General features: G+C 38.8%; 1 protein-coding gene across 1 annotated transcript in view; it reads left to right on the top strand.

Moving 5' to 3' along the window:
* Nucleotides 1-27,195, top strand: part of ATAD2 (ATPase family, AAA domain containing 2) — a 57,680-nt gene that overhangs the window by 4,441 nt on the left and 26,044 nt on the right. The window contains exons 2-19 of the mRNA XM_019552487.1: nt 173-315; nt 1,445-1,494; nt 3,947-4,100; nt 5,356-5,458; nt 6,182-6,272; nt 9,654-9,764; nt 10,823-10,940; nt 12,702-12,815; nt 14,032-14,140; nt 14,622-14,737; nt 16,554-16,728; nt 17,578-17,666; nt 19,877-20,036; nt 21,210-21,300; nt 21,910-22,224; nt 22,504-22,627; nt 23,856-24,042; nt 25,358-25,543. Of these exons, the coding sequence (XP_019408032.1) occupies nt 173-315; nt 1,445-1,494; nt 3,947-4,100; nt 5,356-5,458; nt 6,182-6,272; nt 9,654-9,764; nt 10,823-10,940; nt 12,702-12,815; nt 14,032-14,140; nt 14,622-14,737; nt 16,554-16,728; nt 17,578-17,666; nt 19,877-20,036; nt 21,210-21,300; nt 21,910-22,224; nt 22,504-22,627; nt 23,856-24,042; nt 25,358-25,543 (2,436 nt within the window). The remainder of the gene's footprint in view (nt 1-172; nt 316-1,444; nt 1,495-3,946; nt 4,101-5,355; nt 5,459-6,181; nt 6,273-9,653; nt 9,765-10,822; nt 10,941-12,701; nt 12,816-14,031; nt 14,141-14,621; nt 14,738-16,553; nt 16,729-17,577; nt 17,667-19,876; nt 20,037-21,209; nt 21,301-21,909; nt 22,225-22,503; nt 22,628-23,855; nt 24,043-25,357; nt 25,544-27,195) is intronic.

Genomic DNA, 27,195 nt, shown 5'->3' with positions numbered 1-27,195 from the left:
TCGTAAGATCTGTTTTCCTGACCTCTGATCATGCGCGTGGCTCTCCCCTGGACTCTCTCAAGCTTCTCCACATCCTTTTTGAATTGTGGAGCCCAAAACTGGACGCAGTACTCCATGCACACTGTTCAAATGCAAACCCTTATCATTCTTTCTTATTATTACTATTTTTTAGGAATTTTCTTCTGACAAAGTTGAACGTTTCACTGGACACTGTTTGAGATCAATGAGAAAAAATAACCTGTCATCTTCAGACTCCAGCTTTGACAATAGTATGAAGGTACTAAGTGAGAATGTTAATGGAAGGCACTTTACAAGGTAAATCCTTTTTTTCCATGTTCCTTAGCCACTGTCAAATTGAAATCTAATAATTTTAAAAATCAAGGGTGAAAGAGTAAAAGTATTTCAAATGCTATTCCAGTACCTATGTTCTCCCCCTCCCAGTTTGTACTTTTACTACCAGTTATCTTTCTTTCTATCAGAAATATTCTCAAAAATGTTGTTGTAGAGACCTGTACAAATCTGGCAATGGTACACAATGCACAGAAGACCATATATATATCCCTCCCCCCCCCCAATCTTCTTGTTAGGAAATTGTGCTTTCAGTTTTTGAGACATTAGTATGTGGCATATGACAGTATCCCTTACAGTTTTAAGGATTTAATCTCTTATTCTGCATTCTTATTTTCAAATGTTTACACTTTCTTAAAATATAACGCTTCCCAGGGTTAAAGTTTTGTCTGCTCAGCTCTGTGGCCTGTCTTTGACAGTTTTAGAACAGACTTCTTCATTCACCAGTATCGAATTGACTTATAGATTCTTGCCTAACCTGTTCTCTTATTCAATCTCTGGGCAACTTATACTTTAATTGAGAAGGGAATGGAGCCATGAGTCTTCTCTGGGGAGGGCTGTATAGAAATCAAATGGATAAATAAAATGTAATTATTGAAAAATTCTGAGTTGAAACCTGCCAGGGATGTTATAATGGTCAAATTAATTTTAATTCAGGAACTGTACAACTGAAATTTAACTTTTGTGCTATACAAATGCTGCTTGTAAAAAGATGATGTAGCACGTCTCTTTCTTGGCTCAACTAAAGGAGGTTGTCTAATTCCACAGTTATACATATGCTTCATATCCCAGTCTTTTGTAATTTTTAGAATACATCTTTTTTTTTTTTTAATTTTAAAACTTAAGTATGGTAAACCAGTGATAACTTTCCAAGCCTGGAAATACAAAGTCCAGACCTTTGAACCTGCATCATCTAGCACAGTTAGGTCCCAATTCTGGTTGTGGTCTCTTGGCTCTATGAAAATTGTAGATCTCTTGTATGCGCAAGCCTAAGTTTTAACTTGGGTTCTACTCATTACCAGTTTTATAAGAAATATTCTTGTAGAAAAGGATTAAATTGGTTCAGTAACTTTTAGTCTTTCTCTTCTTTATACAGGCAGTCAGCAAAGCTGCAGGCTGCCAAAAAAAATGAAGATTGTAAAAAAGGTAAAAATAAACCCCTCTTTTCCAAGTTTGTTAATTAGTTTGATAGGCTGTAAAGGGCATGTTTTATTTGTTAGGTTATTTCATTACAGTCCGTGTAGTGCTGAATACACTAACATAGGTGCCAGAAAATGACTAAGAATGCAACCCCTGCTTCCCATATCAAATCAGGTATTTTAGTTCCATCTGTGTGATGGCCAGCCTGTCTCATATGTCACAAGTGGCAACCACAGCAGCTGTGTGGGATACATGAGGGTGCTGGGTAAGCCAGCAAGGGTCCCTGAAACCCCCTCATGGCTGTCGGCCATGGTACGCATACACAATGAGACATGTTGGGGCTCTGTGGACCTCAGTGCAGCTGCCTGCCACAGCCAACTTGGGACCATGGTCCAACTGCTTATGCAGTCCCTGTTGTCTACTCTCCTTCCCCCTGCTCCAAGACTACAGGGTTTCCCATCCCTTTCTCTGCTTAGAGGTGTTTTTTTGCAATGAGCCTGCCATTTTTTGCAAAAAATGTGCAACTGCATATTTGGCATGTCCCTACATATGGTATTGAGGGCAGCACCTTGTCAGGAGGGTAAGACCCTGCTTGTTCTGTCCCATGGGAAATGTGAGCCTGGAAGCTGTTGCTGAGCACATGGCAAAATCATTACTTTTTGAAAGTATCTGGAGACACACAGCTGATAAAGGACAGAGAATGTCCCCCAAGCCCTGGGACTCTGTTGCCAAAGGCCACCTGTGCACAGCTAGCACACAGCAGTGTCTTTCCACCTCTTTAAAGTGTTTAGAAGAAATGCTTCTATTTTGTTTTTATTTCTAATTCTTAGTTCAAGAGATGCAAAGCAGTTAAATAGGTGGGCATCCCCAGAGCACACGGGCCACAGGCAGCCACTGTGTGTGGCATATGAGCCCTAGGCACTCAGTGGAATGGAAGCACTGAGGGCTCACACCTCTGGCTACGCAGTGGAGAGGCAGGAGGCTGCTTCTGCAGGAGAAAGTGTCAGCTCCAAAAGCTGAATTAAGACTTCACTTACCCTGTAGCTGCTGCCAAACTTAGGGCTTTGGGTCCTCATTCACCATATAAAATTGCAGTAGTTTCAGGGCCAAGAAAGGGTTAACCTGGCTCTTGTGACACTCTCTCAAGTGTCCTGCCACTGCTTGGCTTTGCACGCTTAAGAGATTCAAGCTCCTCTGTTATTATTTTGGCACCCTAAGCTACAGGCTCTGTCAGATAGATCTGTGGGGGTCAGAGATCAGTGACACTCAGGGGGAGGTGAGGCTTAACTTGTGGCATGCCTGCCAGTAAGTTTGACCATAACTGGTTCAGTCAGTTATTAGAAGTTTACTAGCTGGGCAGTACAAAGGTGTCTATTCCAAATGCTTCTCTTGGCTTTCATCAGGCAATAGGTTCTGCAATCTGCTTCTGATTTGCTTAAAGTATATTATTAATAATTACATTTGAACTAGGTTTCAGCTTAGCAATCAAAGATTTTTTTTAAGTATCTTTTATTTTCCATTTTTTTAAATATATGCCACATTAACTGTGGTCTAGTAGTGGCCATTTCCTTTCCTTTCCTTTCCATTTTAATAACAAGCATTAGTGTGAAGATCCCAGAAAAGTAGTGATTGATGCTGTGCCTGAATGCTGGTCCAGTTTTTGGAAAGCGACTTCAGATACTCATTTTTCAGGTGCTTAGTTTTGAGAGAACTTCACTGTATTGAAAATGTTAAGAGAATCTCGGTGTCTCAAACTTAAGACGCCCGGGTCAGGTAGCTGCTTACAAATATCTTAATACAAATATTTAAAATTATTTGCATGGTAGTAAAATGAATGAAAACATCTTAAGAGTAGACTGTAAAACCTATAGGATTGTAATTTGTGTTTATTTGTAATTATAGGAATATTTATTTCAGTAAAATAAATTAGAACAAAGGTTGCCTTGAACTCTTGCGTAGAGCAGAGGTTGGCTATCTAGAGCTTGCAGGCCAGATCCAGCCCGTGAAGGTCCAGTCTGGCCCAGGAGATAGGTGGCACCATGTTGCCCATCCACTCAGAAGCATGTCCATCTGCTGTGGAGTTCGCTGGCCTACCGTGTCTGGGCTTATCCTGGCTGCAGGGGGAGGGGTTGAGACTTGCAACCCACAGCAAAGGAATGTTCCAGTTTTCAAAAAGTTGCTGACCCATGCCCTGAAATACAAGCACACTTAGTTATACCAGATCAGTTTTCAAAACTGTTAAACGACTTCTCCATAGATGCTTTCTGAATAGAGAATTTGAACATGTATAAATACAATATAAAGCTTATTGCATTTTAATTCAAAATTAAGTAACTCTAATTTTGTAATTAAACAAAAGCTCAAAGCTGGTGGATTTTTTTGCAAGATTATTTTGCATATTGCGTGGGGGGCAGTGTATTAATTAATATTAGACATCTAGAAATTTTAGTAATTTCAGTCACCAGATCACTGAAGACCAGAGCAGAGGTGACAGCGGCAGAGCAAGTTCATGAAGAGAGCAGAGATGTGGAGGTCCGTCGCAGCTGCCGAATTAGGCGAAGCCGATATAGTACTACAAACCAATCTGTATTGTTTGACAAACTTATAACAAAGTGAGTGTTGTTCTATCCTGCAAAGTAGGTTAAACAGTTCCTAGAGACTTACCTCTAAGCATGTCATAGAATGATATGCTTTGTTAATCAGGGATTTTCTTTTCTTCAATATTGCCTGCACTAGAGGCAACATCAAAAATGTTAAATTATTAAAAATGTTTGCTAAAGCTAAATTTACTGTAGCAATTCTTTGCATATTCCTACATAGGGAATGTATATGCCTTGATGTACTGCTGAAGTTCCTGGTCTGCTAGGATTCATTACCAATGGGGCTACACAATGCCAACTCATAGCATAAGGTGTTCAGAGCCAAGGTTATAAAATGGCTGTGCCATCCATCTTTTTAATTCCTTCTTTGCTGTTAATTGTAAATAATAGGGATTTTTCCATGCTTGGATGGCTCTTGAATCTTGCATATCTCCTATCTGGTTTGACATATGAGTAAATCACTCCAAGAATAATGGAGCTGCTTGATACAGGGATCCTAAATGTTCTGCACTGTCATAGACATCAATAGAGGCTATATCCAGGTGGGATTCTGTAGTACAGCAGTTTCTTTGTTTCTGGATCTCCTTCACAACTGAATAGATTTAATTTCACACCTGGAAAGTTGTGCAGCTCTCTTCAGTATTGTAGCCTTGATGATAAAGGAGGAATTGACTGATTTAGTGACCTATCAGTCCTCATCCTTTCTTCAATTTTGGCTTCTGAGCTTTTGGTGTTCTGGAATGGCACTTTTGCACAGCCACTTTTTTCCAGGAAATTCTCAAAACTTAACAGCAATTTAAGGGGTATAGCTAACAAGTGTTATGAAGAAATAATCTGAGGTTTAGAACAACTGCTAAGGGAAAATATTTTTTTTTTTCTGAGAAGGAGGGATGCTGTTGACTTCTAATTTTCAGTCAGAAACGTAATTCTTACAAAGTAACATTAACATTACTGTAATTGAACCAAGAAAAAACTTTTGGTTTCTGTTGTTTATAGATTTTATTTTTTTTTACATAGCAATGAGAGGATTTTTGTTTTCTTTTTAAATAAACTATAATTCCAAATGTGTATAACTTGTTAGGGAGATCAAAGGGCAAGTATAACACCAAAAACTATTTTAAGCTTCTTTCTTTAAATAACTAGCTAATATTTTGACTGTAATTTTAAGCGCATCAGTTTATACTTTCCTGATAATTAATAGTTGTTTCAGGTATTTTAAATGTTCACTGATGGTATTCTTAGTCACATGTCACAATCTTTATATCAGCACTGCAGAAGCAGTCTTGCAAAAAATGGATGACATGAAGAAGATGCGTAGACGCAGAATGATGGACTTGGAAGATCTTGGAGTGTTTAATGATGCAGAAGAGGTATCTGTTCATTCTATTATTGTAGATGCATATCTAAAAAGATGTTTTAGATGTGCATCTTTTAGGCAGCCAACTCATTTAATTTTAGTCCACTTCCATTCTTCTCTATTGTCACAGAGAATAGTCTGTCTACATTGAATTCTTAATGACTCTTTCAGCATCTGAAGACTTAGCCAATCCCCACACAGTCTTTTTCAGACTAAATAATTCCAGGTCTTTCAGCCTTTCCTCATAAATCATGTTTTGCAAGTTTCCTGTCATTTTTGTTGCTCCCTTCTGGACTCTTTCCAATCTGTCCACATCTTTCTTGACATGTGGGGCTCAAAACTGGACACCATTCTCCAAGTCTGACCTCACTAGTGCTATAGAGTGAAACAATTACTTTTATTAATATGGCCCAGTATGCTTTTTGCAACAAGATCCAAATCAATTTTTTTCTCTCAAAACGTAATGTTACAATGGTATAGTATAGGACATAGTGAGGCTGCTGGGCATCTGCTTCTGCAAGTGCTGGGCTGGGGGGAGTCATTTGGCTCCCCACACCTGGCAAATTCAAAGACATGTACCTGGCAGCCATTAATTTAAAGATGTGATCTGATCTGATCCCACTCCAGATAACTGCTGTATCTAAGGCATCCATCCATTCCAGAGGAGTACATACATGCCTAATTTTTTTTCCGCAGAACTTACTGATTTCTGCCCCCCAATATTTTTCATACTTAGGAAAACCTTGATATGTACTCTCGAGGAAAGCAAAAAAGGGAGATTCAAAGAACTGATGAAGAAACTACTGATAACCAAGATGGCAGCGCAGGTCAGTGTTTTGTCTTAAGTTTCTTTACTGTGCTTTAATGAAAACATCTGCTGTTTGAAGTGATCTGCAGTACAGAAAAAAAATGTTCATGTACTGTTGTTCATTACCCTATTGCATGGATCTTGCCCCATAACTGCAGTTCCTATTGTAATAGGCTCTCTGCAAAAAAACAGACAAGAGTCTTTGCTCTGAAGAGTATTTAAAAAAAAAAAAAGAGATGACAAATGAAAATGGGGTGGGGAAAATAATGCAGACAGTATTTTATTAGCCTAAATTTTCTAAATCAGTAGCTAAGCAGCGTGCGTCTGTGTAGTAAGAATCTTGGCAAAGAGTGTTTTAAGGAGAATAAAGAGAGAGGTACCTAGGTATTTATGGAAAGCCCCATTTGAGTAATAAAGGTCAGCAGAATCTAAATGCTTTCTTCTCCGCTGAGAAGGAAATTGAACATATGGCTGTTGGAGACTTGGTACAGAGGCAGGACTTGGTATCATGATACCAAGTGAGAGATGACAGGAATACTGCGGGCAGGTCGTGTACAGCTTTGAAGAAGAATACCTTAGGTTTGATGTGAGGAAGAGAAGGTGCTAGTGGAGAGAAACAGAGAGAAGAGACTTGGTCAAAGTGACAAGTTAGGATACTCTGCAGTAATGTTCTGGGTTCATTTGGTGGCCTGAGATTCCTTCTCTCTCCTCTTCACAAATGGAGTAATTGAGATTATGAGAATTTTTTGGAGAGAGAGCTCTGAATGGGAAGGAAAGCATGAATTGTAGAATCTGCAGGATCCTGTGAAAAATATCAGTGTTTCCAAAGGGAAGTGGGGAAAACTAACTGGTTAGTGGGTGGGTAGATTTTTTATGGATGGTAATGTATATAACTTTTATCTATCAGTTTAAGTCCTTTATTAGGAGAATATTTTTAATGTGATGATGGAAATTTGTTTTAACCAACTACAATAAGAATAATAGGCAGACAAGTTTCTTTGGGTGAATCTGATATCTTCTATTGGACAAACTTAAATAGTTGGGGGGGAAAAAACTTCTTAACAAGCTTTCAGGTTTAAAAATCCCTCATCAGACTGAGGAAACATCTGCAGTTGGTGTGTGCTCCTCCTGGATGGAATGAATAGTAAAGAAGCCAGAGGCTGTGCTGTTATGCATGTAAGCGGGCAGTCAGTGAAGATGTAAATTGAGTGAGAGACAGCCTGGGGAGTAGGGTTGTGAGAGAAGGGGGATGAATGTAGCAGGTAAATAGTGGAGAGGTGCCTGGAGAGTCAGGCAGGTTATGATGTGTCATAAATTGAATGTCTATATTTAGTCCATGATTTTATTTTATTTTTTTTTTTTTTTGTATCCAGGAGGTTGATGAAGTGAAGTTCATAGGTTCATCTGTGAAAAGTGTTTTGTAAGTTCCCTCTGAGGATTAGAACTAAGAGATTGGAGAGAGAGTGATTTTTCTTGTGAGAAATGTTCCCACGCAGGTAATTGGATATTCTTGTCCTTGATAAATTTCCAGTGTGCATTCATTCTGGTGCGCAGTTGTTGTTTGGTCCCTCCAATGTGTTTTCCATTGGGGCATTTGGTGGCTTGGATGAGATGTATATTGTTTCTGGAGGTGCAGCTGTAAGATCCAAGAATGCTGATGGCTCTGTGGGGTGTAGTAATTGTGGGGGTGGAGGTGATGTGTTGGCAAGGTTTTGCATTTCTTGTCATGGCATGGTCTGCAGCCATTTGGTGTGTTCTGGGCTGTAGGAAGTTTTGCTTCTGAGATTAGCAAGGTTCAGTGCTTGTTTGAAGGCTAGGATGGGTGGGTCTGGGAAGATCTGTTTAAGAATAGGGTCTCCTTCTAGTACTGGTTGCAGTTGTTTGAGAATTTCCTGTATGGGTTCAAGGCAGGGGTGATATGTCATAACCAGTAGTGCGCGATTTTGTGGAGGGGTTTCTTTTGTACTGCAGCAGTTCTTCATGTGGTATCTGGGTGGCTCTTTCAAATGTGCATTCTCTCTCTCTGGAGGAGTGTCCTTGTTGAATGAAAACCGTTTTTAAGATTAGCGTGGCGACAATCCTGGGTGTTCTCAGTGCAAGTTGGGTGGTATCTGAGGGCTTGGTTGTACATTACAGCTTTCTTGGTGTGTTTGGAGTGATTGCTGGTTCTGTACAGATATGTATGTTGGTCTGTCTGTTTCCTGTATAACATGGTCTGTATTTTACCATTCTGGATACTGACCATTGTGTCTAAAAAGTAGATGCTTAGTAGATATCTCCCTCTTCTCTCTGGGAGTGTTATCCAACCTCTTGCACTGCAGGTTGGATGGGCAGTGCCAGGTTAGTCTGTGGCCCATATCTGGCCAGTGGTCTTAATTTGGTATGCAGGACTGTTGCAGCAGGGTGACCTGTCTGGGGAGGTGTGCAGCCCAACCCTGATCCATCCACTGGGTTGGGGAGTGGCCTGGTGCCTATCTGGACGTGTGAGGCAGAGTAGCTTGACCCCAATCCAGATTCAGAGGTTGAGGGGGGATGGGTAGCAGCCTGGCCTAATCCAGACATGGAGAAGGGAGGAGGCTGGCCCTGATCCTGCTGTGTGGCAGTGGCCCAGACCGGGCTGGATCCAGTGGTGTGGAGCTTCTACCGCTCCTCCACTGCCAAATTTTTCCGACCTGTGGGGATCCTCATGGGCCAGATGCTGTGGCTGTGCAGGCTGGATTTGGCCCATGGGCCTAAGGTTCAGCACCCATGCTTTATGGCATAGAGTTGCAAATTGTGTGGTGTTTTTGTTGTCACAAATGTAGTCTATGGCAGACTTAGGCATAGAATTCACATTTCCAGACTCCTAGTCCTATACTATGTAGCAATAATAACTACATTTATTTTTTCTTAATTATCTTAGAATTAGCAGAAGTAATTTTTTTTAAGGAATAACATGTCATTGCATTAAAAAATAGTCACCTAAAACAAATAGCAGTGGGTAAAATGCTGGCCTTTTGAAGCCAGTGATGTTTTTGCCACTGATTTCAGTGAAGCCATGATTTCACCCAGTGCACCTGTGAACATCCTTCTCCACTGATTTTTCCCTTTCCTGGGATATCTCCCTTGTAAGTTGTTCTTTGGGTTCTGCAGTTTTCCAGCTCTGTGCTGTAGTGAATACAACAGTGAGCTATGAATTTAGTGCAACTCATTCTAACTCCTGGGTCCCAGTCATATCATAACTGATTTTAATCCTTTGCATGTTTTAAATATACACAGAGAATTTCTGTCATTTGTAAGCTAAGCTTATTCAAAACTTTGTGTTAAATCAAATTGGTGTTGTTCATAGTATATGTAATAATACAATGACTTGGGGCTCTTTTTCTCATTAAACTAAGAGTAGGTCTTTTATCATTTATAGAGTCGTCAGAAGAAGGTGAAGACCAAGAAGATGATGATGGAGAAGATAATCAGAAGCGCTATGACCTGAGACAAAGGAAAACAGTTGTACGCTATCAAGCCCCAATGGAAAGTAAGTTGCATGTCTGATTTTAATTTTTTTCCCCCTTGTCTGTGGTTGGCCGTGGGCACTGTCATTTCTTGAAATAAACCATCTCTTTCTTATCTTTTCCCTTCTTGCTTCAGAAGTCTCTAACTTCACTTATTCTCCACTGTCTTGCCACTCAGTGTGCTCATTACTTTACTCTGCGTGCTTTAATTATTGATACACTTATCTGTCCAAAATAAATTTAACTGCTGTATTTTAAAATACCACGTTGACATGGTGTGATTTTACAAACATACAGTAAAAGCCACGTTATCTGGCACCTTAGAAACGGGTATGTTCCATTAATCAGCATGCTAGTCAACATGCTGAAAGTGAAACTGGAAGTGCCCACCATGGGTTTCACTGAGCCCCCATGACCTTGGGCAAAGCTGCCTATGCTGCCAACCCCGCATGATCCTGGGCAAAGCAGGGCCCCTCTCCCTGTCCCCAGCACATGACACCAGGGAGGGGTGGTGGTGCACCAGGAGGAGCAGCGGCCCAAACAGGCAAAGACACTTGTTTGGGCCTCTCAGGTAACTGGCATATTTGGTTATCCAGTACCCCCATTCTTCATGGGTGCCAGATAACAAAGCCGTTGCTGTAGGTGCATAATTCAACCCATACATATGTCAGTAACTGAAGAGTTAAAATTTGCATCACAATTTTTAACTATTTTGAAAGCTACTAATACATTAATTCTTTACATGTCTGCTATTGCTTTTTAAGATCTTCATTGACAATAAATTGTTCTTGAAATAATAGTAGCAAAATCAGTGTGCCAACTGCAGTTCAGTAGTACAGGTTTCTTTTAAGAAACATCATACATGAACTGCTTTTGAAAAGCAAATCTAAACAAGCCGGATATGCTGACAAAAGAAACTTAATCCTAGTTAACTCTCTCCTGTGTGGCATAATACTTAAACAGATAGAAGCAGGGGGTGACACCAGTTCACTTACATTTTTTGCTCTTTGTGCCATTTGCTCAGATAGTTTTACTAGATCTTTGTATTTTATTACAAATAAAATATGCATTCTTTCAATAGAGCCCAGGCATCAAAGAAAGCCCAAGCTATTTTATCCATCCTCCCCATCCCCGGTGAGACGACGATATTCTTTTAGCTCTGCAGGACCACGAAGCCCTTACTGTAAAAGACTTACAAGGTTTGTATATGTGTTGTAATTTATTTTCATTCATCAAAGTTCATGGCAGGCCCACTGTTAAATGCTAGTTGAAATGACTTCCAAGGTGATAGTAATTATGGAGACATTGCTGTTGACTATATGGGTATAGTTCATTTCGTTTTTTATTAAAAGCAGGGATTCAAAATCTTCAAGCATATCTTTGTTCCTAGAACCATTGTTTTTGAGAAGTTCAAGCTCAATTTACTTGCAATTTTTATTTTTAAAGCAACCGTCAAACTTCCCTTTGTTCCAAGTGATTGTTGTTCGAATAATGCAAACTTTAGTTTGCCATATAACTGATATTAAGTGAAAATTTTCTTTTTGTGGACAAGATTTAAAGAAAACAGGAGTCAATGTAACTCTTAATTGTATCAATATTTAGACTACAAAAAGAGAGAGAGAGTCTGGTTTGCAGCTCAGGTAACTGGAGTTAATTGTCAGTATTTGTTCTTCCTCTACAAAAAAGCACTTAACATGCAATTATTTTAAGTTGCAATGTTTCTGTAGTGCACAGGATTTTTCACTGATAGATTGCTTGATACTAGTGTCACTGCCCTTTACAACATCTATGTCTGTATGTAGTAACTTGGCCATAGTATTTACAGGACTGCAAGACCTTGTTGCCATTGTTCGACTCAACACTGAAGCAGTACTGTTGGAGCACAGATCTTGGGCACAGAACTGAGTTCTCTTGGGATGACTTTTTTCTTCCACTCCTTTTTCCTGTAGCACTGGTCTTGGTAAAAGCCCTCAAAATAAATAAGTTTAGATGCAAATAAACAGAGGCAAATCCATCAGTAGAGCTTGACACTTCTATGCTCCTTTTAAAAACTTGCCTTACAGAGGAGAGTTATAAAAGCCTTATGGTTGATCTGACTTACTTTCAAATAATTAGAGGTATTTCATAATAGTATTCTCTTTGGACTTCCTAATTAGCATCTGTGTGTGAAGTTTCATATATGATGCAATATAACTCCAAACTTAAGTAAAAAAAATATTTTTTTACTAAGTGTGTACACACAGTTGTTTTTTTTTTTTTCAAACTTATGTTTGGAGTTAGCTTAAATATATATATATATTTTTTTATCCTGAAGTTGTGGATATGTCACAAAGACATATACAAGAATGTTATAGAGAAATCAAAAATACATACCCAGGATAATTTGCTGTCTGCATCTTTTTCAGTGAAATTATAAAATGTTAAGATGAAAGTACATAATTTTGATGCACAGAAAAACCTTATCTGCATGGTGTCACTACTGAGCAAAATAAAGCTTGTCCTCACATCCTGCTCAGGTACATTGCACCTACTGTTGAGTATAAGTATCTTGGCCAGAATTTTCAAAAGTGATTAGTAACTTTTTGATGTTCCAATTTTAGATGTCTTGGGTCTTGATTAGAGAAAGTGTCTTCTGAAAATCAGTCTGTCAATTAACATTAGTAATTATGTTTGAAATTTTGGCTGTAGAACATCACCTACTTTAAACATTTTAACTCACTAGGTCACTAGGACATTATTTTTTTGTTCAGTGAGGAATGCTCTCTCTTTCCCCCTCCCCCCTTGCAAATAAGGATGCAACTGGTAAGGGGGGAAAAAACCACAAAGAGAGAAACTGCCTTACCTACCAGTTTTCTGCCATGTGGGAATGAACAATTAGCATCTTTTTATTTTAACGTGTTAAGGTGACTACATTGTGACATTTCTTGCTGTTTTTATTTAAATAATTACAATAAATACAGACGGAAACATGCAATCCATAACAGCGATTCTACGTCCTCCTCCTCTTCCTCTTCTGATGATGAAGAACGTTTTGAGAGGCGTAAGAAGCGCAGCCGTAACAGAACTTTAAGGAGGTTTGTGCCATTAAGTAGTTCCTCCCCTGGCCCATGAGAGAAAATCTGCATGTAAATAAAGCAGTAGTCTCTTAATTCTTACAGAACAGACTCCTAAATAGCCACATCTGTAAGTACTTTTGAGTTTAAAAGGAACCTGTGAACTTGGAGCTGATTCTAGAAGCCCGTCAGAAACTGCTTTTTTTTTTTTTTTTTTTTTTAAATCTGCTTAAGCAGCATGAACCAAGCTTTTTCAGTTCCCTCATGAAAATGCACATTCTTTTCTCATCTGTTTTAAAATGGTACTTTTATTAAAGGTGAAGTAGTGGTATACAAAGTATTATCAGATGCAAATATAAACTGGTTTAAAAACAATAGTAGTTTGTTTGGGGGGGGTTGTTATAACTTTCTTTTTTGTTACAATGTTCTTTTTTTTTATTGTCAAGTCTAACTGCAATGGATGTAAAAGTTTCAGGCAGGTGGTTGCTGTAGTTTTCAAAAAGGATGGCATTCCTTTAATGGCAATTTTATGAATGATTGCATTCAAGATTCTGTAGGATATCATAAAGTTAGAACATAAGTAAAATTCGGAGATTTCCTACGGTCTGTGCAGACAGAAATGCTTGGGATGGAGTAGCAGTTCCAGACTTGCTGGACAGGTTACATGGGTTCACAGTAAACCATGGAAACAGGAAGCACTTGCATTACTGTCTCTTTACTTGAAGCTTCGTATTTAAATTACTGGAAGAATTGCTTTCATAATTAAAATACTAAAGTAGGGTCACAATATGCAAATGTGAAATAAGGAGTTAAGTCAGTTATTGCAGTTCTCACCAATTCCCTAGGGCTGAAATTTTCAAAAGTACCCAAACTAATTTAAAGCATAAGACCTTGGAATGGGCTTTTTGAAGGTGCTTCTTCAAAAGGTAAATCACCTTTTTGTTGGCTGCACTTTCAATGGAATGGGCTTTTTGAAGGCTGCACCTTCAAAAGGTAAAGTGATTTAACTGTGTTAAAATATTTTAATAACTTGAAATGTCTGGCATGGTATTTTTTCCTGTATTGACACTTGGATGTTATGAATCTAATTCAGTTTTATTAGCAAAATTCACTCTTAGTGATTTACTCTTATTGCAGACGTATACAAACTTTTGTGTTGTTTTCCCAATAAACTATTTGTACTTTACTTTACTTTACCTGGGGTTCTCCCGGTCTCTCTCCTTGCCTTGCAAACCAGGTGCCTTCCACTTAACTTTCGAAAAGATGAGTTAAAGGGAGTTCACAAAGATCGAATGAAAATTGGAGCAAGTCTGGCTGATGTTGATCCAATGCAAATAGATTGTTCAGTGAGTGTTTTATGTTTCAAATACTGTGAACAAAATTTCTTTCATTCTTTGGAAAACCTTTATTAAGTTACCTATAATTATCTCTTTACAACTACCTTTGTGCACAACCTATTCTTCACCCTACTTCAAAATTACTTTGAATGTGAAGTGTTTTCTTTTGTAGCCGCACATAATGTTTTTTTCTTTCTTCTGTTCTTTGATCCTTGGTGTAGTATTGCTGTTGAGATTGCAGTATGTTAAATACTGCACTCAAATTCCAGACCTTTGGGCCCAGCAATCCAGTCCTCAATTTTTTGCAAACAACTATGCACCTTTATCCATCAAACTTTGAATTGAAAAGGGGGAGGAAAATAGTGCTATCCACATGTGATTGCTCAGAAATTGCAATTTAGCCTTTTTTGACACGTGTGAAGTATATTGGTGGTGTGTGTGTGTGTGTGTGTAACATGACAAACACGTATATGTAATTATTCCTTTTTAGGTACGATTTGATAGTGTTGGTGGCCTCTCTACCCATATTTCAGCTCTGAAAGAGATGGTGGTTTTTCCACTCCTTTATCCAGAAGTGTTTGAGAGATTCAAAATTCAACCTCCAAGGTAATATATATAATTTATTAGAATTTGAAGATTTGTATTTCTGTTTCCAGGAGAATTTTTTTCATTTTAAGTGTCTTTAGACCTTATCGGAACAGATCAATCCTAAGCATAGGTCATTTCAAGATTTGGATAGTGCATAGTCAAGGCATCTGTTTTAAAATAAGAATATACGAATATGAAAAGTGACCTGGATAAAAATAGCAATTCCAGTTTCTGTATTCTAACTTGACTTCCATGCTAAATATGATCAATTTATAGATGGAGACAGTGTTTCACATCTACAAACTTATTTTCAAGTGTGAAGATCTGATTTCCTCCCACCCTGCTCATACATAAATTCTAATATGTGGTTAGAGTATTAGTAATACAGTTTGTTAACGGAGCAAAATAAGCTCCACCTTTCGCATCTATTTTGGCTATGTGTTTAAAACTAGAATATAATAATAGATGCTTGTACTAATGAGATGCTTTTTTTTTTTTTTTTTTTTACTGAGCATATTGTAATAGCTGGGAACGTATTGGCATATGACTTGCGCACATGAAACAAATATAAGTAGGAGAGCTCCATTTTTCCACTGTATATAAAGCAAAGATTCATGGATTGTAAGGCCAGAAGGGACCTTGAAAGATCATCAGGTCTAGTCCCCTGCAGGAAAGAGAGCTGGGGTAGAGTCAGGTGACCCCAGCAAGGTGACTGCTCAGGTAGAACTGTGTAGGCAAAAACTCAGTAGAAACCTACTGAAATGTAACTTTAGACTTCTGAAAATGAAAGATTAAGTTTTACAAGTAACAAGTCTTGTGGTTTTCTTTAAAATTACTTCTAAATTTCTCTTAATGGTATCTGACTTACTAACATTTAGAATTGTCAATTATCTGCAAAGGCCTCTTGACTTTGCAACACACTGGATCTGTTTTGTTGAATGGGTCTTGATGTTGGGCATAGCTTGAGCATCCCTATTTTCATGGCAATGTCATTTACTATGGGCTGACCTTGTCTGTAGCTTTCATTGTGAGAGAGCAGTCTATTTTACTAGTTCATCACAGATGAATAAGAGAATGTTGTGCAGGTATTGTAGTAGTGGGAACTTCAATTTCTGAAGAAATCCTGTGTAGAGCACTAAACTGGACCTTGAGTTCCATCTTCATTTAGCAAATCACTTAATTTTTTTTGTTTCTTGGTTTCTTACTTTGTAAAATGAGGATGATCTCTGTCTCTGTCTCTCTCTCTCTCTCTCTCTCTCTCTCTCTCTCTCTTTTTTTTTAAACTTGTCTGTTTGGATTGGTTCCAATTGTGTACATGTATAATAGGGAAAATAATTTCTTCTTATTGGCAAAATACTAAGACCTTTGTAATATAGAAAGCTTAGACTTGATCAGGGTGCTTATGCTCTGGTCAGATCTGGACTGCAGGACTCCTGGCGGGTTAGATCTGCAGGGCAAGCAGTGGCTTGTCAGCACAGCCCTCGCCCACTCATTTGCCAATGGCCAGTTCTAACAGAGTCCTGAATTCTGCAGTAGGCCATACCCACTGCTACCCAAGCCCCCAAATTCCCTGGTGTGCCAGCTGATCTGTGGGCCATGTATTTAACACCCCTCTACTAGTTAAGAGTAGCAATATCTTCAGGCTTTTAAAGTTGCATAGATCATAACATATTTTTGCTAAATAAAAGTGTGTATTTGTGTCCATGCTAAATTGGACACGTTTTGATTATTCGTTTACCCTTTACCCTGCATATTGATTGTTACTTGAGCTCTTGAAAATACATTCCTTCCTAAGGTATCCTAACTGAAACATGGAAATTCATGTATTTTGCAGAGGCTGTCTGTTCTATGGTCCACCTGGTACTGGAAAGACCCTCGTGGCCAGAGCACTTGCTAACGAATGCAGTCAGGGTGATAGGAGAGTAGCATTCTTTATGAGAAAAGGAGCTGATTGTTTGAGTAAGTGGGTGGGAGAATCTGAACGACAGCTCCGATTGTTATTTGATCAGGTAAGTGTACTGCTTACTGCTAGTAGCATCCATGGTTTATGGTTTCATAATGCTTTTCATAAGGCCTTGCTTTCAGTTGTTTAGAATTTTGCCACATTTTAATGCGTTAAGAATTTTTACACATCTGGGTGTCTTAAAAAAAAAAAGCTTGAAGTTGCAATAAAAAAAAATCAGTCTTTCATAGAAAGGGATTGCAAGGAAATGTGGGGGTTTTCTCTATAACTTAGAAAAAAAGAAAAATATTGTACCTTCTCACTGAGTAGTCCAGGTATCTCCACACTATGGAGCTTGGGCTTGGAACTTTAGGAGAGAGGTGAGAAAAAGAAAAGTTACAGGAGCGAGGAAAGGATTGAGGATATGGGGAGAGAGGAATAAACAATCTGAGGGCAAGACCCACTACTTAAGCATGTTTGCCTCCAGAACCTGTAACTTCAAGACTTGGGAATCCTGCTTTCTTCTGAAGTCATTAAAAACCTATAGGCAACAACACCCTGCACCCCAAGTGGTGGTTTCATATACAGCATTTTAACTTATCACTTGTTCTAATTACTCGGTTAACTGAAAAAATAGCGGTCACTGCTCCTGATCTAAAACATCTTCTGATGACTTTTTGTAGAGAGAGGTACATGATATAATATTTCTGGTTTTATTATCTTGGGGTAGTGGCACTTGTTTTGGCTCTTTTTCATCAAAAAGTACGTTCATGCAACCTTGATTTGGGAACTTTCTAACTTTTGAAGGCTTAACATTTGCAGTGATGACTTTTTTAAATGAAGGTGGGGTGGGTTTTTTGGATGTGATACTACATTTCACACACTTCCAGTATTTCTGAGCCTGTTGTTGTTTTAGGCATATCAGATGCGGCCTTCAATCATTTTCTTTGATGAGATAGATGGTCTGGCTCCTGTACGATCAAGTAGACAAGACCAAATTCACAGGTATTGCACTTTGACAATTTCTTCTTTTTAACATAATATTCCTGATGGTCTGAAGGGGAGAAGGCACAGACTTTTTGTAGGAGGAGGCACCCACGTATCTGAGCAGTGTATTGCAGGTAATTAGAGTTTGCACTGGTACCAAGGTCAGTATGATTCGATTTAATTTTCCGATTTGAGTTTCTTATATTCTCCAGTACAACTTTCTAAATGAAATCATATTTCCAGCCTGTCCATTTGCTTTTCTAGTGGATTTGCTGGTGTTATCGTTTTCACATCATAAATGAATAATAGGCTCATGTAATGTTTGCGGCCCAAATGAAAGTATTTAAAAGAAAATGTTACACTTTGTGTTTGTAATGAGACAAAACTTTATAGGAAAAAGAAAAAAAATCTTTAGTCTTGCAAATGTAAATGAGCACAATTACGTTTGCAGTCTCTGTGCCATCTGAAAAAATGCTGAGAAGACTAAATGGGTTCTTTTGAACCTAGTGAGTTGCCAGCCTTGAAATCTAATGTACATAAAGTGCATGCTTTCTTCATCACTGGATTTTGTTAAAGGGTGTTGATGCTGTCATGGTTTCCTAAAATGAGAAAATTAGAAGTTTCCCCCCTATATCCACCTCTCATCTAAACTGTTTGCATCTCTATCCAAAACGTACAGAGAAAGAAGAGGAGTATCCTTTCTATAGCACTGTCAATTGCTTCTTGCTTGATGAAAAAGTAACACTAAGACATCTGGGTCCTGATAGTCTATCCCAATGCCGTTCTGTACTTTCAGAACAGAAACTGGCAAAAGCAACTGAAGGTTCAAGACCGTTGTGGTTGTGCATTTAAGTTTTTTTGCGTGCTTTTCTCAAAGAAACAATCTTTATTGAACAGCTTACTGAAACTGACAAAATGAGGGAAGTGTGCTGAGTAGCTTTGGTCCAGGGAACATGCAAGAAACAAGGCTTCTTTGGTAGCATCTTGTACTACCAACAGTGGTTGGGAGAGACGTTAGCTTAGCTTTTTGGCATAGTTAATTTTCCCCTTATCAGTGCTGATCCAATATGGACCAATATCTACATCTCTAGTATCTTAGGGAGCTTGTGAAATGTTTCTGGGTTGGGGACTTGAGGGTTAGTTTTAAGTTTTTTCTTGAAGCTGATCTATAAACTATTTGATGACCTCTTTTGAGTTCAGTTTGAATATTGGTATAGTGTCTTCTCTAAGTTCCTTTTAATAGTTGGTGTGTCAGAGTTATCTGTTAGCTTGACTGATATAGCCTTTGTGTGATTGAAGGTGTGTGGTTCCTCCTTTTGTTTCATGGTTTTGATTACTATTTTGTTGTTGGATCTGAGAATACAGGTTTTTTCAAAGGAGGGAGGCTGTGGTGTTGCGTTTGTTTGCTGAGAATTCCCTGGTAACCTTTTTCTAAAGCAGTCAAGGAAGTGATTCAGGGTATGGTCGTCTGCTGGAGGGTGTCTAGTCAAATGGCTTTTTGCTGTTTTGTTTTCTCAGTATCTGGTGACAGGGTGGCCAGAGTGGTCCTGTCCTGGTTGTAGAAGAATTTCAGGTGAAGTTGACCAAAGAATTCTTCCACTTCTCCACATATATTAATATTTTGTCAGATCTTCAGTCCCTGCAGAAGTTTAGGGCTTTGGAAAACATGTATATTTCAGATTTGTTACCGGGAGTGTTCTGATAAGTTGGTGTTCGTGCAGTGGCCCTTGCTGCTTCTATTTGTCTCTTATATTAGTTTAAGTAAATAAGTACATCCTTTTTAAGTCAATTCCAGTTTAGCTCAATTAATCTATAGGTAATAATCCCCTACCCTTTCACCTTTTCCTTTTTGAATTTTTTTTTTTTTTATTGGATTGTTTAACCAGCTGCCCTTCTCTTGTCTTGAAGCTGCTTCTGGTGACTTCTCTTTACTCCACAGTTTACAGCCTGTTTTCGCTTGCATTTGTCATTAAAACAGTGGCATGTATGTATCTTGGTATTTCGCTTAAAGTGTACCTGCTACTTTCTGAGACATGAGGACAGTTAATGGCCAACAATTTGGTTAACATGTCTCCCAAATATGCAGTTGGTCCCATAAAACATATTACCAAAGGAACCGTGCTTTTCACCTAACGCTGGTGTTTGATTCCTTGTCTGAATCTTAAGTGATTATGCACAATGTAATAAGTTTGAGCAGCTAACATGAAATAACGTTTTTTCCCCCCTAGTTCTATTGTATCTACGCTACTTGCACTTATGGATGGTTTAGATAGCAGAGGAGAGATTGTAGTGATCGGAGCCACCAACAGACTAGATTCAATAGATCCTGCTTTACGACGGCCTGGACGCTTTGATAGAGAATTCCTTTTCACCTTGCCAGATAAAGAGGTAAGAAGTACAATTCTCCTTTAGCATTAAAGGTGTAAAATTTTGTATTGAGTCTAGGTGTTATGGTTTAATGAAAAGATGCTCAGGAGTGGCTACTTGGGGGGGACATGCTTCACAACTAACGTAATAGAATGGTATCCAGGAGGTAATGTACTAATGTTTGCATAAGGTAAACACTGTACTAAGAGAGCATAGCTGTTGTCAAAATTGCCTAGTGTAATTTATGTAATTTATTGATATAGATCCAGGAACTACTTCAGGAAGTGCAAATCTTAGACAGGCTCAATTGGGGAAAAAGAAGAGGATAATCCTTGTGGATTTGCTAGTTCAGGATAATGTTTTGGCGAACAGTATTTGTTGATATTGAGTGCGTCTACACAAGGTGCTACAATTCAGTAGCAATGAGCTACTGCACCATAGCTTGTTGCTACGATGCTGTAGCATCACTGGGTACAAACCATGACAGTCATGCTACTGTGTAGTACTGAGCTACTGTGCCCTAACTCGCTGCTACTGTGCATTAGAATCTTAAAAAAAAAACCCATGAAGCAACGGTACTGCGCAGTACCACTGGTTACTGTGTAGGTATTTAGTACTTGGTTAAGCAAATACTAAATGACTGCACAGTAGCAACAACGCAGTCTGCTGCTCATGTAGCAGTCTGCTCAACGCAGTCTGCTGCTCCTATGCTGTTGTTGCATAGGACATGTGTTCCCATTCGTCTAAAAAAAGAAAGGCTTTTAAATTAAGAATTAAAATTTTAAAGAAATAACTAGATTGGACCAGTGTGTCTCAACTTAAACGCCTGATCCTATTTTACAAGCTTTCCTAAAGGAAAATTTGTCACAAGCTTTAGTTGGAAATGGAGTTGATTCTTCCAAGATCACAAGAAGTACAATTGTAGAGAGAATACTCCCTTCCCCCTGCCCTCAGGAGCCTTAAATGCTTATAATATTTTTAAATTGTGTACACTTTCTCCCAGGGGGTCATTTAATATAAATTTAACATCTTCAATTTGTTGAAAAGTACAGAAAGTTATACTCCTAGAATATTAAAATTATCTTGTTAAAACAAGAAGTGATTTATATTGCTGTCACCTTAACTGAAACAATTTTTTCAGGAAGAACAAGTGGGTAATATGTGTTTTATTTAAAAAAAAAAAATTATTCCTAGGCTAGAAAAGAGATCCTCAAGATTCACACAAGAGACTGGAATCCTAAGCCGTTGGATACTTTTCTTGAAGAATTGGCAGAAAAATGTGTTGGTAAGCAAAAATCTAGTTGATCTAATAAAAGATGTCACCTCTACCACGAGTTCTGATTCCTTTGGTAAGATAAGAGAGCCAGAGTTCTCAAGATGAATACGTGACTAACAAAATTAAATAAATAAAAATAATCTTATCTAAAAGCTAAATACTAAAGGAAGTATTATAGCAATTTTTTTTTTTTTGTCCGCTATAACATTTGAGGATCCATTTAATGGAAATAAAGAACTTTCTCTGTAATCACTGTCATGAACCCTCACCCCTTGCTAGAAGAATATCTGGTTTTAGGTGATTTTAATGCAGTTTGGTCAGTTTAAAGACCCAACTTTGTTACGAGCAAAACTCCTGTGTTTTCCAGGACCTTGTTTAAATCGCTGAGAATCAGCACAGACAGAGTTGTTACCCACTCGTGTATTGGTGACTCGTGTCTTAGAAGAATGAGACTTTTCCCATCCTTTTTCTCACAAAAAGACGAATAGTTTTGCTTGTGTTTTTGTTTTTGTCTCTGCTAAGTGAGGAACTTTGGTGCTCTAGCTTTGTTCATGCTGTTTTTCCGTCTTTTGGGATGTCTGAGAATGTTGGAACTAAATGAACTTGTTTCAATCGCAGGATACTGTGGTGCAGATATTAAGTCCATATGTGCTGAAGCTGCTTTGTGCGCTTTACGTCGACGTTATCCTCAAATATACACTAGCAGTGAGAAGTTGCAGTTGGATATCTCTTCTATTAAAATAACAGCTAAGGATTTTGTTGTGGCTATGCAAAAGACTGTACCCGCTTCTCAGAGGGCTGTTACATCGCCCAGTCAAGCACTCTCACCTGTTTCAAAACCCCTGCTTGAAAACACGCTTCACAAAATTTTAGAGGCCTTAAACAGAGTTTTTCCACATACAGAGCTTGGATTAAGTAAAAGACAAAAATCAGGTAAAGATTCCTTTGTAATATTTTTAAGGTATTCTAAATTTTTTACTAGTTCTGCTGCAGCAAAACTTGTAATTTGTGTGTCACAATTAGGAAGTCTAAGAGCTTGGAAATTACCATATTGTAGCAGACCTATGATTCACTGAGGCAAAACTGAAGGTGGTGGTGATCTAATAGGAATCGGAGAATCTCATGTTTTGGCCATTTATTGAGAAATGTGGTTGCTTCAAGCAGGAGAATACAGCGACTTAGAAATGACCAATTCTACTGGGTTTTTTTCAGATGTTGGAAATCATATTTTAGAAAATGGTTTAACGTACAGTGATGAGGAGTCCCCTTCAATGTTTGAAGATGACCTTTTTCAAAAAACACCTAAGCGGAAAGAAAATTTCCTCAATTTCAACAGGTGAACATTTTTTTGTCTTGCAAGTAAATTCAGACTGCTGCTGTTTTTAGTTACAGGGAGTGTGAGTGTATGTGTGCATACTTAATCTTTGACAAAAATAAACAAGGCTACTGTAGAAGCAAGAAAGTAAACTTGTAGTTAAATACCTAACGACAACTGCTCGAATTTAGGGAAAAAGGCTCTTCTCCTTCAAGGGAGATCACCAGATGAAAGGCAAAAGAGTTCTTGAAGTGTGTGGATGAATATTAAGGTCCAGCATATATATTTGAAAACAATAATTTTACTGTAACTAGAAGATTTTTTCTTTGCTTGTAATTGTATAATTAGTTGCTTAGTTTGACAATGATTCTCTCTTTCTTTCAAACTATGCAGTTAAATTAAGTGATTGTCACAAAAACACTTGATTGAAAAGTCATCTTATTGTGGAATCTTAATTTGGTTTGCACGGTCTGTTATTTTACCCAAATCTCTTTATGCTGGCTGGGGAAATTCTCTTATTTACTAAACTTAAAGACCTGTCAGGTTAGAGTGTGATACATCAGGGGTGTCCAACCCATGGCCTGCAGGCCATATCTGGCCCCCATGTATCATCCAGCCTGTGGGGCTCCCTTTGGTCTGCAAATTTGGCAGCACAGAAGTAGGGGCAATGCTCCCCTGCTGACAAATTTTTGGACCCATGGGGAGGCCCGTGGGCTTGGATGCAGTGGCCCTGCATGCTGGATTGGGTGACCCAGGCCTGAATCCCAGCATGTGGGGTGTATTCTGGCCCACAGGCTAGTACTGCACCCTTCATCTGGCTTGCAGAGTCAAAAGGCTAAGCAGCACTGTGATATATCAACTGTAGTGTGATAATTATGGTTGCAAAAAACAGTACTTCTTTCAAACCTGGAGGGAGTTTTGTTGCCTGTATCAAAAAATGTGTGGAAAGATGAACTAAATAACAATACATCAGTGATGGAAGTAATATTAAGTCCTTACTGTAACCTGTAAGTTATGCTACTGAATTTTTTGTTACTTTTTCTGATATCTTGGATGTCCTCCCATACCTATGTACAAGCAGAATTATGGACAAGATAAAATATTCTCTTGTTTCTTTTTAAATACTAGATTTATGGTAGAGTGCACAGACACTGAACACCCAAACCTTCATTCATTAATGGAATTATTTTGTGTAAGATTTCTTCAGAAATCTATCTGAAATGTCCTGGTTTTCCAATTCTTTTTTTAGAAGTGCTTATCACCAGCCAACTTCTTACAGACCACGACTCTTAATAGCTGGAGAGCCAGGCTATGGACAGAGCTCTCATTTGGCTCCAGCAGTAATACATGCCTTAGAAAAGTTTGCAGTGTACACGTTGGAGCTCTCAGTCTTGTTTGGCACTAGCACTACATCGCCTGAAGAAACTTGTGCACAGGTAATTTTTGTTCCACATCTCCAAACCTTTTCAGACCTGTGGGCTCCCTGGGCCCTGTGGCCACCTGCTCCCAGTGGATGGGGCAAAAAGCAGAAGCTTGGAGAGGGAAGCGGGGCCCAGTGACCCTGGCAGGAGCTGTAAGAAAACAGTAACTGAGGTGCCCCATTATATGGCTCTTGTCATCCTAGTATCTCTATATTTCAGTTTTTAGTTACCACTACAGTATGTTCATGAGGTAGAAAATCATTGCTATTCCTGTTTTACAGCAGGGGAGTGGAGAAACCAAGCAACTAAACGATTTGTCTGACTGGCAGAACACACTTATGGTGGAGTTCAGACTTGAGATGGTGCTGTCAAGACTTGGGATCTCATTGTCAGAGTCTTTTTTTTCCCTGAAATCTGAGAGCGTCAATACCCATATTAAAATAATGCATATTTCCTCAATAATCCCCTAGGAGAATGTCAGCCCATCTGTGACTTCCAGTTCACTTCACTTCACATTCCCAGAAGAGAGCTCTCTAAAATACATATATTGATCTTCCATTATAATCCATCCTCAGGCATTAACATTTTTGATGGATGCCTTTGCAGACTTCAGCATGTCACCCTCTGCCTAGAAGTGTCATTTTCATAGTAATGTTCAAATTGGCTTGCCGTGTGTACAAGTTCTACAGTAGGCAATACATTCAGTTTTCATATAATAAAAATACAAGAAAAATTCAATCTTTTCCATGTTTCAGGGTTGTTCGTTGTAGCCATGTTGATCTAAGGACATAGGGAGACAAGGTATTTTGGGTAAATGTAATATCTTTTATTAGACTAACTAAATAGTTGGGGAAAAATACTTTATTTTTGCATCTTGGCTTCTAATCTACCAAAGAGAGCACCCAAACCAACAACAGACTCTTTCCAATGCCTGAAGAAGGGCGTTTGTACCCAAAAACCTGCAGTAAACGTTTTTTCCAACTGTTCAGTTCATCCGATAAAAGATATCACATTTACCCAAAAAACCTTGACTTACGGTAAAAACGGGAAGCAGTAACAAACTAATGTCTCTTTCTATAAACAAGTTTATTAACAATGCACTGTAACTTCCTAAACTTTAAGACATGGCAGGTTAGAATCTGAAATATCAGGGGTGCTCAACTCCTTGCCCTTAAGCCAGAGCTGAGGTAACTTTCTTGACTGAGAGCTGTGCCTAGCCAGCGATGCCTTATTTAATCATTATTGTTTCATACCTGAGATATTGCTATTTTATTAGTGACCTTTTCCATTATTTCACAATGTTCCTCTGTCGTATATTTTGTTTTACTAGTTAATCCGTGAAGCCAAGAGAACAGCGCCAAGTATAATTTATATTCCACATGTCCACTTGTGGTGGGAGACGGTTGGATTCACGTTAAGAGCTACATTTACAACAATATTACAGAATATTCCATCGTTTGCTCCAGTGTTGCTACTTGCAACATCAGATATGTGTTATGCAGCTCTGCCCCAAGAGGTATTATTTATCCATGCAGGATTTGTGTATGGTAATTATGTAGCTCCAAAATCAGTTGTTCTAAAAAAACGAACTAAACAAAAAAACGTAGGTTTTAATTGTGGTGGCTGTAAAGAAAATCTCCAAATGTGGACAGAGGTAATGAAGTCTATCTGAGTTTGTTTGCTGAAAATTAGCTCTGAAAGACTTAAACGCCCGTTCTATCTTGTTGCCATGTTAATACTGCAGTTCATGACGGTGTTTAAATATCAGCATTAACAATGCCATTCATCTAATGTACTTAACCAACATTCTTCAATTTCCTGAAGTATCTTTCATTGAGCAAAGTGGATTGGGAAGTTTGGCTCATCAGGGGCTATGGGGAAAACAAATGTTTTCTCAGCAGCCTCTTCCCTGTTGAAAAGTGGGAGGGAAAAGCATTGAATGATTTCAGATTTAACAAAATACAGGTTTCCCTTGCTTTATGTGGGTTCTGCACGTGCAAATTTGCTCTTATGCGATGACCCTTTTTATACCAAAAACTCATTATATGCGAGGTAAATTCACTCTTATGCAGCTAGTGTGGTGGAAGCCCACAGTCAGCTGCTTTGTGCTGGTGCATTGTGGGAGTGGGGCCATAGGTAGAGGAAGAAAAAATTATTTGAGGGGGGCTGAGCCAGGTGTTGGTGTCTGGGCTAGGCTGCAGCGCCAGCCCCTGCAACCCAGCCCCGTCAGCATGGCACCCCAGGAGCTGAGAGTCATGGAGCCTCTCAGCAGCAGCACCCATGGCCGCTGCTTGGGGCAGCTGGTGCCCATGCTTCTGGAGCTGCAGCTGTCCCAGGGGCAGCGCTCCACCATGTCAGTACAGTCAAGAGGGTCAGTACAATTGAAGTCTTGAAACATATCCCTATTTGTTACACTGTAAAGTAGAGTCCCTTTGTGTGAATTAGAGTTATGCACTACTTTTCAGGAACACATGTACAACATAAAGCAAGGGAAACCTGTATCATGTTGTCTCCTAAAACTTTTCCAGGTGTCACACGAGTAAGAGTTGTTTTAGCTTAATGAGATGTCAGTTAGTTGAGGGAAGGGGAGAAGGGGTTATATAAGTATCCTTACAAATTAAATTGAGGCTTTTTGAAAAACAGTTTTAAAAAGTGTGCTTCTGCTACATTAGATTAAAATCTATAATAATCAAAATTATAAATATTTTACTAGTAAAATATCCTACCATGTAAGGCGAAAGGGAGATTTGAAAGTAAGGCACTGCTCCGGAAAGTACTTACTAGACCAGTGATTCTCAACCAGGTTGTTGGGGTACCCTGAGGTGTGCTACAAGATCCTTTAAAGGTGCTGCAGGAAGTATGAGGAGATAATCAAATAGGCAGGCTCAGGCTTCGTGTGTGAAGAAATAAGCAGCTAGGCAGGCAGGGCTTGAGCCTGCCCTTAGCTGCTCACTTGCCCCCTCTGCAAGGAGGTAACTGTAATAAATATATTAGTTTTTTAAATGGAGTTCTGCTATGGAGAGGTACCTCAACTCCAACAAGGGGGGATCCTCAGGTCTAAAATGGTTCTGAACTACTGTACTAAACCAAAATGCAACTTTACTTTACTTGACTTCAGCCTGCTGAAACCCTGCATGCAGATCAGGGGCCCACGCACATGCACACCCC

Source organism: Crocodylus porosus, unplaced genomic scaffold (assembly GCF_001723895.1).
Source record: "Crocodylus porosus isolate Cpor-Errol unplaced genomic scaffold, CroPor_comp1, whole genome shotgun sequence".
NCBI lineage: Eukaryota > Metazoa > Chordata > Crocodylia > Crocodylidae > Crocodylus > Crocodylus porosus.
Note: the sequence above shows the minus strand (reverse complement) of the source record. Positions and strands in the feature narration are given on the sequence as shown.